This window comes from Petaurus breviceps, unplaced genomic scaffold (genome assembly GCF_028583685.1).
Source record: "Petaurus breviceps papuanus isolate PSGF00001 unplaced genomic scaffold, PetGlider_PUasm1.0 140, whole genome shotgun sequence".
NCBI lineage: Eukaryota > Metazoa > Chordata > Mammalia > Diprotodontia > Petauridae > Petaurus > Petaurus breviceps.
The window spans coordinates 38,289,610-38,306,964 of NW_027185698.1; the positions used below are offsets into that span (position 1 = coordinate 38,289,610).

Sequence of the window (17,355 nt, forward strand, 5' to 3'; positions counted from 1 at the left end):
AGTATGTTTGCCAAGAAAACCCAAATGGGGTCATCAAGAGTCATATATGACAGAAAAGACTCAACAACTGTAATATATTACCTCTCTAAGCTTATTACATATTACTACTCTCTATGCAATAACAGCTCCAAACACTCTGCCATTTACCACTTTCTGAATCTGCTCACAACATTGCTTATAACTAAACTATCATTTCTTCCTCCTTTACCATAGGAGGAAAAATCCATTCTTTAAACACAAAATCCCAGCCTAGCTAATCAGTTCCTACATGACCTTGGGTCTTAGTTCCCCACCTTAAAATGAGGAGATTGGATCTCCGAAGATCGAAATCTCTAAAGTGGTTCCCAGCAGTAAAAGTCACAATCCTTTGATCATATGCAATGCTGCATCTACTTACCCTGAAAACTTTCCTGATAACAACCCTTTCCTCCCTGGGGTCTCCTACAGCACTTGGCTTTGGACCTCTCTGATGCATTTATCAAGCATTATCTTGTAGTACAGCTGATTGTGTTTCATTAACCTTCTCCAGACTTAAGTGTTTCAGCAGTTGTAGGCAGCACTGTGCTTTTGGTCCCCCAGGCTAGACTCTTTTCTATCCCTGTCTTTCCACATGCAATCAACTTCCAACTCTAGTTGCTTCTACCTCTACATTTCTTGTATGGGTATTTGCTCCACTCTCAAAGTCCCTGTCATCATCTCTAACCCACACCATTTCAACACCCTCCTAGATGATCTCCCTGCTTTGAGGCTTTCCATCAACAAGGATCTTCTTGTTGCCAAAATAACGTTCATGAACTACACATTTGACCAGTTCACTTTCCAGCTCAAGAATCTTCAATGGCTCCCTACTGCTTCTCAGATAAATATGAACATTCTAGGCATTTAAATATCTCCATTATCAGGAACCAATCAACCTTTTGAACTTTATTTTATATTACCTTACTTCATGCACTCCACATTCAAGTTAAACTAGTCTACTAGCTGCTTCCAAACTTGGCAATATTTCTTTTTTTGTTTTTTAAGTATTTTTTTCTTTTTTTCTATTTCCATATTAATCATGTTGTAAAAGAAAATACAGACCAAAATTTTAAAAAGAAAAAGAAAAATGGAAAGTTAAAAAAATGCTTCTATATATTCAGACTCCTTAAGTTCTTTTTCTGGGAATGGATAGCATTCTTCATCACAAGTCCTTTAGAGTTATCCTGGATCATTGTATTGCTGAGAATAGCTAAGTCATTCATAGTTGATCATCCTACAACATGGCTGTTACTATATGCAATTTTCTCCTGGTTCTACTCATTGCACTTTGCATCAGTTCAGATCAGTTCTTTCTAGGTTTTTCTCAGAGCATCTAAATTTACTATTTCTTATAGCACAATAATATTCCATCATAATCAATTGCCACAACTTGTTCAGACATTCCCCCATTGATGGGTATCCCCTCAACTTCCAATTCTTTACCACCAGAAAAGAGCTGCTATAAATAGTTTTGTACATATGGGTCTTTTTCTTTTTTTTTTTAATCTCTTTTGGGATACAGACCTAGTAGTGGTTATTGCTAGGTCAAAGGGTATGTATGGTTTTATAGCCCTTTGGACATAGTTCCCAGTTGCTCTACATAAGGGTTGAAACAGTTCACAACTCCATCAACAATACATTAGTGTCTCAATTTCCCCATACCCCCTTAAACATTTGTCATTTTTCTTTTTTTATCCTATCAGCCAATCTAATAGGTGTGAAGTAGTACCTCAGATTGTTTTAACTTGTATATCTCTAATCAATAGTGATTTAGAGTATTTTCTCCTATGGCTATAGACAGCTTTGATTATTACTTCACCTGAAAACTGATTGTTCCTTCTTTTTTATCCCTTATCAATTGGGGAATTATTCTTATTCCCATAAATTTGACACATTTCTCTATATATCAGACAAATTTGCTTCAAAAAAGATTTTTACAGCTATAATGGCTAACTGCATTTCCCTCCATTCTATTCTCCTGTCCCTTCCCCCTGGTTTATTCTAGTCTCTCTCTCCTTTAACCCTGTCCCTCCTCAAAAGTGATTTGCTTCTGACTTCCACTCCCCTAATCTTCACTCCTTTCCATGAGCACTACCCCTGTCTCTTGGGCCCTTTTCCTCCTACTTTTCTGCAGGGTAAGATAGATTTCAATACCCAATTAAGTATGTATGTTATTCCATCTTTGAACCAATTCTGATGAGAGTAAGGTTCAAGTATTCCCTGCCACTTGCCCCATCTTCCCCTCCATGGTAAAAACTCTTTCATACCTCTTGTGTCAGACAATTTACACCATTTTACCTCTCCCTTTCTCCTTGTGCATTCTTCTTTCTTACCTCTTAATATTTTTAGATATCTTCCCATTACATTCAACTCATACCTGTGCTTTCTGCTTATATATATATACTCCTTCTAACTGCCCAAATAATGAGAAAGTTCTTATGATGGTGGCTAGGTGGTACAGTGAATAGAGTATCAGCCCTGGAGTCAAGTGAACATGAGTTCAAATACCGCTTCAGACACTTAACACTTACTAGCCGTGTGACCTTGGGCAAATCACCTAATCCCAATTGCCCCTCCAAAAAAAAAAAAAAAAAAGAAAATTCTTATGAGTTACAAGTACCATCTTCTCATGTAGGAATATAAACAGTTTAACCTTATTAAGTCACTTATGATTTCCCTTTCCTGTTTACCATTTTATGCTTCTCTTGAATCTTGTGTTTCAAAGTCAAATTTTCTATTCACCTCTTGTCTTTACATCAGGAATACTTGAAAGTCCCCAATTCCATTGAATGGGCACATTTTCCCCTGAAGGATTATACTTTGTTTTGCTAGATATGTGATTCTTGATGGTAATTCTAGCTCCTTTGCCTTACAGAATATTGGATTGCAAGCCCTCTGATTCTTTAAGCTGCTAAATCTTGTGTCATCCTGACTGTGGCTCCATGATACTTGAATCGATTCTTTCTGGTTGCTTGCAATATTTTCTCCTTGACCTTGGAGTTCTAGAATTTAGCTATACTATTCCTGGGAGTTTTCATTTGGGGATCTCTTTCAGGAGGTGATCAGTGAATTCTTTTAATCTCTATTTTACCCTCTGTTTATAGAATATCAGGGCAGTTTTCCTTGATAATTTCCTGAAAGATGATGTCTAGGCTCTTTTTTTATCAGTCTAATAATTTCAAAATTATCTTTCCCAGATCTATTTTCCAGTTCAGTTGTTTTTCTGATGACATATTTCACAGTCTTCTATTTTTTCTCATTCTTTTTGTTTTGTTTTGTTTCTTGATTTCTCATAAAGTCATTAGCTTTCTTTGCTCAATTCTAATTTTTAAGGAATTATTTTCTTCAGTGAGCTTTTTTACCTCCTTTTCCATTTGGTCAATGCTGCTTTTCAGGGCATTATCCTCCTCACTGGATTTTTCTACCTCTTTTATCATTTGGCCTATTCTGGGTTTTTGTTGTTGTTTGTTGTTGTTTTCAGAGGGGGAAAGGCAGGGCAGTTGGGGGTTGACTTGTTCAAGATCACACAAATAATAAGTGTTAAGTGTCTGAGGTCAGATCTGAATTCAGGTCCTCCTGACTCCAGGGTCAACATTCTATTTACTGTGCCACCTAGCTGCCCCGTATTCTGTTTTTAAGGTATCATTTTCTTCAGTATTTTTTTGTGCCTCCTTTACCAAGTTGTTGATACTTTTTTTCATGATTGTCTTGCATCACTCTCATTTCTCTTCCCAATTTTTCCTCTACCCCTCATCCTTGATTTTTAAAATCCTTTTGGAGCTCTTCCATGGCCTGAGACCAATTCATATTTTTCTTTGGGGCTTTGGATATAGGAGTTTTGCCTTGGCTGCCTTCTTCTGAGTGTGTGCTTTGACTTTTCTTGTCACCATAGTAAATTTTTATAGTCAGAATTTTTTTTTCTGTTGTTTGTTTTTTTCTCCAGTCTATTTCCTGACTTTTAACTCTTTGCTACAGTAGGATTCTGCTTCCATGATGGAGTGTGTACTATCCCAAGCTTCAAGTATTTTGTGCAACTGTTTTCAGAGATCCTTTGGTAAGATCTAAAGAAATGTGCATTTACTACTCTCCTGGCCTGATCTCTGGTCTGTGAGCAACCTCAAGCACTCTTTTCTGCCCTAGAACTGTGGGGAGGGTTCCTGCTCCACTGTGGCTGCAATCTCTGCTGGGCTAGTGCCCCTTCTCTCCCTGGGACTGACACCCAGGACTGCAATCCAAATCTGAGTGTGGGCAAAGCAAGAGTCCTGCCCCCAGCATCAGCAAAGAGACCCCTGCAATCTCCCTCCAATCAGTTGTTCGACCCCCTTCCTGTCCGTAGGCCAAGAGATCCAGAAGGAGCCACTACCACTGCTGATTCAGTGGCTCCCAAGGCCTGCTCCTGGTTTACTGGGGTTAGGTCTATACTGGCTTAGTCTGCACAAGATTGGACTGCACTCTCATCTTGGTGCAATAGACCTTTCCTGCTAAACTTCTAAGTTGTCTTGGGCTGAAAAATTCTTTCATTCCATCCTTTTGTGGGTTTGCTCACTCCAGAATTTGTTTTGGGGCATTTTCTCAAAGTTTTCATATGGATTTGGGGGAGAGATCAGGCAAGCTCTTGCCTCTTCTCTGCCATCTTGACTCCACCCTCTTGGCATTGTTTCTTTCATCTCTATGTCTTTGAATGATGCTGTCCCATCTGGAATGCATTCTCACCTCCACTTCTCAGAATCCTTCTCTTCCTGAAGGATCAGGTCATGTCATTTGCCACAGGAAGTGTTTCCTGATCCCTGTAGGTACTAGGGTTCTCTCCTTTCTTATCAAACTATCTTGAATGTCCTTTTCTTTTTTTTTTTTTTGGCATGTATCTCTCTCCAATAGAAGAATGTAAACCTCTCCTAGAGAGGTGGAACTTCTGTTTGCTTTGTCTTTGTACCCCCAGCTGCTAACACAGAGTCTTACACATAGCAAGTACTAAAAAGAAAGTTTGTCGCATTGAGTTAAGCTGAATCGCAATGGATTAGATTGCCTAAGATCATACATGTGCTTAGCGGCAGAGAAGTATTCAAACTAATGCCTTTTGATTCTTTAACCAACTGGTCTTTAGCTTCACAATGTACTATCTCTCAGGAAAGTCCTGTGAATTCTCTCAAAATGTCTTTGTGGAGCAGCTATGTGGAAGTGAATAAAATGTCAAGCCTGGAGTCAGGAAGAACCAACCTCAGACACTTACTAGCTGTGTGACCCTGGGCAAGTCACTTGAGTGCCTCAGTTTCTTCATCTATAAAAAGAGGATATAATAGCACCTACCTCCCAGGGTTGTTGTATGAATCAAATGAGATAATCACTGTAAATCACTTAGCAAAGTACCTGGCATAAAGTAAGTGCTATGTGACCCTGGGCAAGTCACTCCACCCTGTTTGCCTCAGTTTCGTCATCTGTAAAATGAGCTGGAGAAGGAAAAGGCAAACCACTCCAATATCTCTACCAAGAAAACCCCAAGTGGGGTAGAGTTGGACAAAACTGAAAAGTAGTAACAAAAATATAAGTTAGCTGATATTATTATTATCATTGTGGTTGCAAATTTCAATGATTGAGCATTGGTTTTCTGTCTCAACGGACAGGGAATAATATAATCAAATGATCTATACTGAGAGGTTATTCAAAACAAGAACTCCCTGAATGCAAAAGAAAATCAATTAACATTCACAAACAACCCATGACTCTGTTCTGCATCTCTCATATGTACCTATGTAGCCCACAATGGTGTGTGTTAGAGCTCTCAGTGTCTAATACCTGTACTAGACTCTCAGTTCCATGGAGACAAGGAATGCCTAGCACAGTGCTCTACGCACAGCAGTTATTTCATAAATGTTTGCCATTTGTTGATAAACAAAAAGTACAAAAACTTCCCCAAAGCATTAAATATCAAGAAAGTCTTTGTCCCAGGCTCTGACCAGAACTATTATCCCAGAAGACAGAAGGCCTGACTAGGATTTGCATTTGCAATCTGGTTACAACCAGTTGACTCCTCTTTCTAAAGAATGTCTTATAATGTGTTACAGAAGGACATTGTTGTTATTTTGAATTAAAAAGAAAGGGGGGAGGGAATTCAACCTTGAGATTTTTAAGTCAGAAAATTCTGCTTCAGAAGGAGAAGTCTTATTATTTACCAGCTGGGTTATGGATGAGCAAAGCTGCATGATGGTGGGCAAATTACTGAGCCTCCCTGAGGATAATATTATATTATTTGTACTCTCTCTTTCATAAGGTTGTTAAGAGGATGAAATGATCATGTATGAAGAGGGTTTCCAAACTTTAAAGCACTTTATAAATGTCAATCATCAGATAGGTCACATGTTAAAACCTTAGCTGGTACCTACAACCTATTTATACCAGTATTTTTGGTCATGGTAAAGAACTATAAAATAAAGGGGTATCCCTCAAATGTGAAATAGCTCAACAAATTATGGCATATTAATGTAATGGAACAAAAAACATTAAAAATGCCACCAGGGGTAGATTTCAGAGAAACCTGAAAAAACTTGCATGAACTGATACAGAATAAATTGAGTAAAACCAGGAGATTAATTTATACATTAACAATAGCAGGAGTCCTCTAAAGAAAAACAGCTTCAAAAGACTTAAAAACTCTGATAAATTAAATAACCAAAACTCCAAAGGAAGAAATCTACCTACCTCCTTACAGAGAGTTACAAAACGAGACATACGTTTTTGAACATGAACTTGCTTTGCTTAACTATGCTTTATTTGTTACAAAGACTGAGTTTTTCTTTGTCTTAGTGGAGCTAAGGGAATAGCAAGTAATAGCATTGCCAAAATTAGAAAAAAAGAGATAGTCATGAAAACATGCTTTAAATCCCCAGAACTGAAGAAGTTCAAAAGGAAACAGACAGAGAGGACAGCTTTGAAAATACATGTGGAATTAATTACTTTAAAAAAAACAAGCTATATATAATAAAAAATTACAATTTCCAAATAACCTCCTTTTCTGTTCCACTTTATATGTAAAAGAATTATTTTTTAGGTCTATGTTAAATTCAGAATTTTAAAAATTAAATTTGAAAAGTTTTGTCTTTGATACCCATTCAACTCTGGGAATCAGTTTCCTCATTTATACAAGGACGGAGTTGGATTGGGTGACCTCTGAGAACCTTCCTACTTCCAAATACATGCAACACACACATGTGAATGACTAAGTAAGTGTCAGTTATACTCCCTATTTTATATAATTGTTGTGACGATAAAATTATATGGTATATAAAGTGCTTTCCAAACTTTAAAGTACTACATAAATGTCAATCAGTCCATATTAAAACCTTAGTTAGTATCTCCAACCTATTTTTATCAGGATTTTTGGTTATTTGTATCAAACAATGTAAATGATAAGCAAGTGAGAGGCAAAGCAAGTTGCTCTCTGAGTTTTGAGGGGAAAGTCATTCCTAGATTAATTCAAAGGATTATGGGAACTAGGAAAAACTTTTTGAAAAAATTCACATTTGAGCCAGACTTTAAAGGATGGGTGTAAACTCAGCAAGAGAAGGCTGAACTAACATGTCAGTTGGTTTTTTCTATCCTGTCTTTCTTCTATAAATGACAAGTGACCAGGTGGACTGGAAATCAGTACTAGAAATTGAAGCTCTGCAACCTACTTTTTCTTAATTTGAGGTGAAAGTCTCATGAGCCTGAAAAAACACATTGTTCAAGCAGAGAGATGAAATCATAGATCACTGGCTCATGGAATGGTAGCACTGGAAGTGCCTTTACAAGTCAGCTAGTCTCAACCTTTGATATGACATATGAGGCCACCCAAAGAAGAGGTACATTTGGCTCAAGGTCACAAGGAGAGTAGTAAACAGCAGGGTAGGTAGGATTCAACCCAATTCGACGCACGAAGAAAGGCAGATTTAACAATTGGCTCTGTGATCATTTTCAGCAAGTAAAAAATATATATAAGATGTAGCAGAAAAAGCACTGCTGAGCAAAAATACTTAACCAGTCACTTAAACTGTGCCTCATTTTCTCATGCTGAAAAATGTAGATTATGATCCTTGCAAGACCTCTCTCACAACAGGTGCTGTGATCCTCAAATGGAAAAGCATGAGTAAATCTCTTCTGTAGAATTCCAAAGTTGTACAAGACCTTGATAATTAACCCTTAGTCCAACCCACCACACCTAGAATAGGAATTCCCTCTACAATATTCTTGAGTGATAAAACTTCCTTCTGAGAAACAATGAATTCCCTATCTCTTAGACCACTCATTCCATTTTATAGACAGCTCCAATTCTAAGGAAGGTTTTTATTTTGAGACCAATTTGCTTCTTTGGAACCTCCAAACGACTACCATAGAGGCTAACTAGCTCTATCCTTTGGGGAGAGAAGTATTTTCCTATGTCCATAAAATATTGCTTTAAATATATGAAATAGCTATCATAGCCATTCCCCAATTATAAATTTCTTCTCCAAACTAAATGTCCTCAATGTCTTCAACCAATCAATGACATGGTTTGGAGGCCTTTCAACAGCCTGGCCACCCACCTTGGGACACATTTCAGCTTAAGATGCTCCAAAAAACATGGCACCACTAAATGCAACTATAGCCTATTACATTTTAAAATAAAAAAACATTAACATCCATGCCCCCATCACCTTCAAATAAAACAAGCCAGTCGGTGTGGTTAAAAAAAAAAAAAAACATTAACAATATCCCTCCGCTCAAGTCCAGTTCTGAAATCTTACTGTGGCAGGAAAGTGACCCTGGATTCTCAGGGCATATATCAGAGGAGTCTAAGCTGTGAAAGGACCTGACAAACAGAAAATATTTCTAGGATGAACCTAATGATGGTCACCCAAGAACCAGCTAGCTAAGTGAACAGAGATCCTTCAGAAGAGGGTTGATTACCAGGGATTGATTTGGGGGGTGGATTACTAAGGCACATAGGAGCTGTGCTTTGTATTGGTATAAATATTAAAGAAATTATTTATTCTTGAAGCATTTTATTGGTAATAAAAAGAATTGTGCTAATAACAAACAGTACTTATTTTGCCTGTATGACAACTTGTAGTATATTAAATATAAACAATTATTTATATATATTTATATTTTATATATATAAACAATTATATATATAATTATAATTGGGATATTGACTTGTCTCTGGGTCTTTTCTAACTGAGTTCTCTCAAAAACACAAGAGCTTTTTAATTATAATACATAATACAGAGCTGCTCTTTCTATACCACATTAAAATTGACAAAGTCCTTACAATAACACTGTGATGTAGGAAATGCATCATCTCTTTTACAGATAAGGACACTGAGGCATACAGTCATTAAATGGCTGCCTAAGATCATTCCACTTATAAGTATCAGAGTTGGGACTCAAATCCTGGAATCCTGATCAAGATCAGTTTTCTTCCCTCTCTTAAAAATCCTGAATCTTAGGGGCAGCCAGGTGGCACAGCGAGTAAGAGTGCCGGCCCTGGCGTCGGGAAACCTGGGATCGGTTCTGGCCTCAGATACTTGACCTCCACACAAAATAACTGGGCGTGTAACCTTGAGCAAGTTACTTAACCCCAATTGCTTTAAAAAAAATCCTGAATCTATAAAAACTGAACTTAACATATATTTCTGGGGTAAATGTATATTTGCCCACTGGGAGTTCTTAACATTGGGTCCATGAACTTACTCTTGTTGTTGTTTAAATGTTTTGATAGTTCTTATCCAATATAATTACTTTCCTCTGCGATCCTCTATATGTTCTAAAAACATTCTGAGAAGGGGTACATAGGCTTTACCAGATTGCCAGAGGGGACCAGGAGCAAGAAAAGGTGAAGAAGTCCCATTAGACACAAAGGACCATGATTGAAAGGGGTTTGAAATGGGAAAGAAATAAGACTGGAAAATTTCAAAGCCAGGTGTTTAAAATCACAGACTAAGTCAAGCAAGAAGAGCAGCCCCTCTGGAGGCCTTTCAGGAATTTTGCCCCTAAAGCCTCTCTCCCCTGCTACTTTAAAATCCATCATCAAAGCAGGATTACAATGTATTTACAGTACTGTCACTTTGTAAAGAAGCAGCTGCCATCTCAAGGCAGGCTAATTTCCTATATGATTTTCCCAATTATCCATTGGGAGTGGCCACATGGGAGCTGGCAAACGGCTGCCTCAGCATTCCACCCCATTCCTCATGTCCTCAGCTAGATTCGAAGTAATGGCAGGATCAGACAGTTTCCTGCCACCCGGCTACAGGGTCGTAACTCACCAACCACTGCTGAGGGATCTCGGGCAGCGGCATCTGCGGCGGGGCCGGCAAACTGCTGCTAACTTCTTGTTTCTGAACATGGTCTTTCACTTCAAAGCCTGCAAGTATTAAGAGAAACCACATCAATTCCTACATCTAAAACCCTAGAATGGGGCTCTTCTCTTTAGGACCAGGCTATTGAGGGCAAGAGAGAAAGGGAAAACTTGGCTCTGTTGTGTGGCCCTGAAGAACTCCGTATGACAACAGTAACTAGTGAAGAACTGGAGCAAGTCACCAGGAGTCTCGTAATGGCTAAATCCAGTGAATAGCTTTTTCTCGGCTGTCGTGTCACTTTAATCTCTTTCATTACATGCTTCTCCTTGACATTCTCCTATCTTGGTCTCCATGACCCTATTTTCTACTGGATCTCCTCCTACTTAGCTGACCATTCCTCCTTGGTCTCTTTTTGATGGCTCATCATCTCTTTTCCCTTTAACATGGGTATCTTTCAAAGCTGTGTCATGGCCTCTCTTCTCCTCTCTCTCTATATTCTCTTCTTTGCTGATCCTAACTGTTACCCAGGATCCTAGGAGTAGCCTCAATAGGCTACTATCGATATCAATATCGATAGACCAGCCACCCTCATTTTAGAGCTGAGAAAACAGTTTAAGGTTAAGTTATTCATCCAAAGTCACACAGCAGTGTTAAAGGTGGGATTTGAATTCATATCCTCTGACTTTGGGGCCAGAGTTCTTTCCACTATACCATGCTTCCATGTGGCTTAATAAACTCTTTGTCCCAAAGGAGATAACGTATGTAAAGTATTTTTCAATCCTTTAAATGCTATTAATATTATTATATTACATCTTTCAATGCCCAGCACAAGTGTTCTTTATAGTGAAATCACTTAATAAATGTTTGCAGCTGTTGTTAGTAGCATCTTACATCTGCACAACTTTAAAATTTATTGGCCCAAAGTTACACAACTAGTGAATGGTACATCACAATTAAAACGAGGCCATCAGATAATAAATCCAGTGCTTCTTCCACCACACTAAGGCTACAAAATGCAACTTTGTCTGAGAGGGGGCAACATACTAAGTCTTATTCGTTTTAACATCAGAAAGGCTTACCAAGTTGAATAATATAGCTAAGCTGATCAGATCCTCTCCTAGGAACACATTTTACTCAGACTGAGAGGAATAAATATGGCCCTATTTCTACTTATAACAAGCTGTCAGATGGTAAAGAGGAAGGCAGGAAGGCAGGAAGGCAGGAAGGAAGGAAGGCAGGAAGGCAGGAAGGAAGGAAGGAAGGCAGGCAGGAAGGAAGGAAGGAAGGAAGGAAGGAAGGAAGGAAGGAAGGAAGGAAGGAAGGAAGGGAGGAAGGAAGGAAGGAATATAAGTAGACACAGTTATAACATCACAGATTCATAGCTGGCAGGGACTTCAAATGTCAGCTAATCCAGTCCTTTCATTTTATAAATGAGGAAACTAAGTTCTAGAAAGCTTAAATAACATGACCACAAAGCTAGAAAGTGGCCATCAGTATTCAAGCCCAGGTCTTCTTACTCCAAATCTCTCCACTGTAAAGTCAGTCAGTCAGTAGGTCATCAAGCATTTTATAAGCACCTACTATGTGACATGCACTGGGCTAGGCTCTCAAAAACCATACGTACAACTTACTAGAATTGATGAGATATCCATAAATAACTTTGATAGAAATTATAATAAATGCACAAGAAGTATACAAAAGCTATGAGAACAGAAGAGGGAGAAACCATTACCAACTACAGAGCATATAACGTGTAGGGTATAATTTGAATCTGCCAATAGGCATGTCTCAAATAACTGTATGAAATTCAGGTGTCTCTTGTTTCAATTCCTTAATTTCCCTTCATGGTACATATCCTTGAACAGCTATTGATACTCACCTTTTGACGACTGTATCCTCAGGAGAATGTTGGTTATCACTGCCTTTTTTTCCCTGACTGTTGATGTTAGGTATTCATGGTCCAGAAGCTCAAGGAACAGACGTAGCTCTACGATTAACTCTTCCATTGCTGAAAAAGAAAAAAAAAAGCCAACCTGTTAGCTTGCAAATTTTTTTTTGAGGCAATTGGAGTTAAGTGACTTGCCCAGGGTCACACAGCTAGTAAACTTCTGAGGCCATATTTGAAGCCATGTCCTCCTTACTCCAGGGCCAGTGCTCTATCCACAGAGCCATCTAGCTATCGCTTAACTTGGAAATCTTAAAATATAAATAATTTTTTTCTTCCAGAACACAACATCCTAAACTACAAATATCTGATTTACCTAAGACAAAATTGACATTCAAACTGACCACAATTTGGAACCATCACCCGATCAAATAATATAATTTTTGTAAAGCACTAGGTACAGTGTCTAGTATATAGTAAGTGTTTAATAAATGCTTGTTACACCTTCTCCATCCATCTACTGTAATATTCTTGCATCACATACTCTTTATACTTCTGCTACCCTAGACTAGCAGATGCCTTAGAAAGAGGCCTGGCCCTTTTCTGTCTTTGCTTACATTATTTTTCCTGTCTGGAATGCCCATCCTCCCTCCTCTTTTTCCTCTGAATTCTTCTCTGTCCTTTAAATTTCCCTCCTCAGGAAACCTTCCCTGATGTCACCAATAATGACCTTCCTCTTCAGAGTAAAGGAATACAGACTTAAAACTGGAAGAGATCCCAAGTGCAACCCATTCACCCTTCAGATGGAGAAACTGAGGACAGAGAGATGAAGGGACTGGCCCAAAGTCACAGGACTAATGAGTGTCTGAGGCAGGGTTGGGGTCCAGCTGGTTCCACGCCCAGTGTCCGATTAACCATGTTCTATGATGACACTTTGTACATCTCTAAAGTGTTTATGACATGATTGTGAATCATAGTGGTCTACGTCGGGGTCTTTTCCCCTTGGCAGACTCAGCCCTCTAGGAGGGGCTGTATCTCATCCAAGTCCTACAATGTCCTCAGCAATCTAGCAGAGTACTCCTCTCATAGCAATTCGGTCAAATTGAATAAGACTTTAAAAGATGTATCCTTGACCCCAATCCACTGCTCTACAGAAACCAGTCCAGCCAAAAAAAAAAGAAATTAAAAACCCAAGCTCCCATTGCCCTGGATTCACTTCAAGGCCACCTGCCAACAGATGGAGTTATGACCCCAAAGCCTCAGAGTGATTCTGACATCATCACATCAGATGTCAGTTCCTTGGCATTAAATTTCCATTTTGTAAAAGATAAAAGAGGCTTGCCTGTTGGACAGTTTTAAAGAACCACTAAGCACATTTTCAGGCAAATAGGGGGCACAGTGGAAACAGTGCCTAGCCTGGAGTCAGGAAGACCTGAGTTCAAATCCAGCCTCTGACACTTACTCGCTATGTAACCCTAGGCAAGTCACTTAAGCCTGTGTGTTTCAGTCTCCTCATCTATAAAATGAATTAGAGAAGGAAATAGCAAACTACTCTGGTATCTTTACCAAGAAAACCTCAAATGGGGTCACAAAAGAGTTAGGACTGAAAATGACCAAATAGCAAAAAAAAAAAAAAAACCAAAAAAAAGAACCAACTTTGCCAAAAAACCCAGGTCAGAAAGCACAGGACGGCTAAAATGACTGAACAACAAAAAAGCATAGTTTGAGAATTCAACTTCCAATTCTCCTCTTACAAACCAGTGGCACTGACGCCATCATGAATATGAACATATTTTCCCTGAAGAAAATGCCATAGTCTTTGAGAACTAAAATGTACCTTACACATCAACTAGCCTTGAGAGGTGGTGTGGTGTACGTGAACCAGGGGAAATCTAGGTTTGAATCCCAACTCTGATACTCACTTGTGTGTAAGCATAGAAAGGTTTCTTAACTTCTCTAGAGTCTCAGTTTCCTCATCTTTAAAAGGGATAAATCATATCTGAAGCACCCACCTCATGGGTTTGTTGTGGGATCAAATACACCAGCGGTTTGTATATACATGTCACTTAAGATTATTGTTAATCCAACCCCCTCATTTTCTTTTTTTTTTACATTTGTATTTATTTTTTTAAATCGAATGCTTTATTATCTTCTAGTTTACATCATTCATTTCTGCAAGATTTTGAGTAACAAATTTTCTCCCCATTTTCCCCCTAACCACCACCCTAAAATATCCCCTTCTCCAATCTGCTCTATCCCACATCTTCTCCCATACCCCCTCCGACTTTCCAGTAGGGCACAGTGGATCTCTATGCCCCAGTGCCTATATGGCTTATTTCCCAGTTACATGTAAAATAATATTAATAATAGTATGTATATATATTAAACATTTTATTTTAAAACTTTGAATTCTAGATTCATTCCCTTCCTCCCTTCATTCCCTTCACCCACCCTTACTGGGAAGATAAGCAATTCAGTATAGGTTGTACATGTGTAGCTATGCAAAACATTTCCATAGTGGATCTATTGCAAAAGACTGACTATATTTCCCCCCCTCCTATCCCACCTCCCACTTATTCTATTCAACCCCCTCGTTTTCAAATGAACAGAGATGGCCCAGTAAAGGCCAAGTAATAAAGCAACTCTTATAATAATTATAAAATCAGGAGAAAAGCCAGAATATTTCAGGGACTGAGCAGGATTTGAGTAACAACAGCAAATGTCCTTGGCAGAGATGCTAAAGATTGTTAATTAATTCTTGTTCAGGGAGAGGCTAAATTAGACTCATTATCATGCCTCAACCACCTTTTCATCCTAGAAATTCCCTCAGTGACTGTGGCTCTGGAATAGCAATCCCTCTTTGTCTCTATGGCTCACCTCTCCCACTGGTGAGTTCTTCCTGGGGCCTCCATTTTGGGAATGGGCCCAAGGTGGCCATCCTTCATACCTGTCCTTGTTTGGCTTCCAAATCAATGTGTATATATACACATACATATATACATACATTTCAGTATGCTTAATATAAATTAGAACCTCATACATAGAAATACTGGAGTGCTCTACATTTCTTGATCCAAACTCTTCTGGGCTACCATCACCTCAATCAACTCTCTCATACCCAATATTCAATCTCTATCTACTAACTTCTTCCTTCCTGCTGACAAACAAAGGCCAGTCTATGCTGGGTTTTAAAAGCTTCACAATATCCTCCTATATCATTCTTCCCCTTCTCAGTCCAACTTCCAGAAAAAGGTGTAGACAATCATTGCTTCTACTTCCTGTCTTCTCGCTTACTCCTCAGCCCTTTGTAATCTGCTCTCCCCAAAGTTAAAATGATCTCTTTACCAAATCCAGTGGTGTTTTCTTAATTCTAACCATTCTTGACCCCTCTGTAGCATCTGACTCTGTGAAGCATTCTTTCTTCCCTGGGTTTTCGTGACTGCTCTCTCCTTGTTCTCAATCTATGGCCCCTTAATGTGGGTGTATCGTCACAGAGGGCCCCTGTGCTGGGCCCTCTTCTCTCTCTACATTCCTTCTTGATGACCTCCTCAATCCCAGTGGGTTTAATTATCATCTCTATACTTCAATGACTTCCAAACTGATATATGTAGCCCTAGTCTTTCTGCCTATTCTCCCAAATTATTTCTGCCTATTCTCCCATTCTCCCAAACCTCACTCCTCTTCTGGAGCTCTCTATTTCTGTCAAGGACATACCATCGTTCCTATCTCTCGAGTTCACAACGGCAGTGTCATCCCTTAACTCCTCACTTTCATTCATCCCACATCAGCCATCAGTTACCAGTCTGGGAATCAGAGAAGGTTCTGAGGGGAAGGTAGCATTTGAAATGGTGTTCATAGGCTAGACAGGATGCCAAGAAGTAAAAATATATTATTATTATTAGGTATCTGGTTTATATTATAATAATATGTAATATATAAATAACTATAATTTATTATTCTCTGATATTATTTATGCCTTTGTATATCTGTCTTGTCTCCCCGAGTGTAAGCTTCTTGAGGGCAGGGAACAGTAACTGCTATTTTTCTGTACCCATTGTACTGCATATACTAGGTTCTCAATTAAAACTTGCTGAATGACTGAATTGTAGTCTGTTTCCTGAAAACATGTTTTCTTGACCACAGAAGTATACTAGGCCAGCAAGGCCAGCACAAATTGACAGGAAGGAATGTGAGACCAAAGCTGAAAATGGTATTTTCACTTTCAATGAAGAGATTGGCCAAAGGAAGCTACAAGTTGGCTCATTGCTTTTTCAAGAACAAAAAGATCTAAGAATGACCATAACCCTAAAGGAAAAAGAAGGGGGGAGGAGGAAGAAGAGGAAGAAGAAGAATTAATAATAAATAAATTATGGCAATGGGGAGATAGCACAATAAAATGGAAACAAGCCTGCTGGAAAGACAAGACACTGAGATTCTCATCCTGACTAGGATTACCAATTTGCTGTGTGACTGTAGGTAAGTTCCTCCTTCCCATCTCAAGTCTCAGTTTCTTCCTCCATAGAACTGAAAAGCACTAGGTAAACTCTTGCACCTCTAATATTCTGAAGTCTTGACACATAGCATGTTGGGGAGGGAAATGAATTGTTTCTCTCTCAACTGCTTCTTGAGTTAAAACCACTTCGCCTTACATACTTTTTCACTTAAGATCTGAGGGAACAGATTGATAAATCTTCCAGAGCGTCTCATAGTCATAAAGCTCTATGAAATGCAGAAGCTGAACCAGGGAGTCACATCACATAACTCAAGTTTGTGGGATGTCCAGAAAGGAAGGGAATTCAAGAGATGCACCCCAAACACACGACACTTCTCTAGCTCCCTACCTCTGCCACACCCAAATGCCAGCAGGACTTTGTTATGGGCCAAAAGGCGGAGGGGAATGATATGCTAATCAATCAGGAGCCAAATGACTCAGAAGAGATCTTGGCAAATTTATTCAGAGAGTGACAGTCTCCATATGCTTCCTGACACTTATCTCCATGATCCAACTTTTCCACTGCCCTAACACAGCCTTTGCTGCTCTCTACTGAGGAGGAGCGAGATGCTACTCCAGAATGAAAATAAAAATCACATGTGTGTTTATGCTCCTCCAAAAACCCTTTTAAAGTCTTTATCATATAC

At 38.9% G+C, this 17,355-nt stretch overlaps 1 protein-coding gene across 9 annotated transcripts in view; it reads right to left on the reverse strand.

The window, feature by feature from the left end:
• Positions 1-17,355, reverse strand: part of AFAP1 (actin filament associated protein 1) — a 271,615-nt gene that overhangs the window by 149,176 nt on the left and 105,084 nt on the right. For 6 of the 9 annotated variants that reach the window (XM_069070333.1, XM_069070372.1, XM_069070351.1 and 3 more), the window contains 2 exons: positions 12,211-12,339; positions 10,299-10,396 (listed from right to left, as the gene is read on the reverse strand). In XM_069070333.1, the coding sequence (XP_068926434.1) occupies positions 10,299-10,396; positions 12,211-12,337 (225 nt within the window). In that variant the 5' untranslated portion in view covers positions 12,338-12,339. Of the gene's footprint in view, positions 1-10,298; positions 10,397-12,210; positions 12,340-15,930; positions 16,076-17,355 lie in introns of those variants that run through there. The other 3 variants (XM_069070382.1, XM_069070324.1, XM_069070392.1) reach the window with 1 other exon arrangement.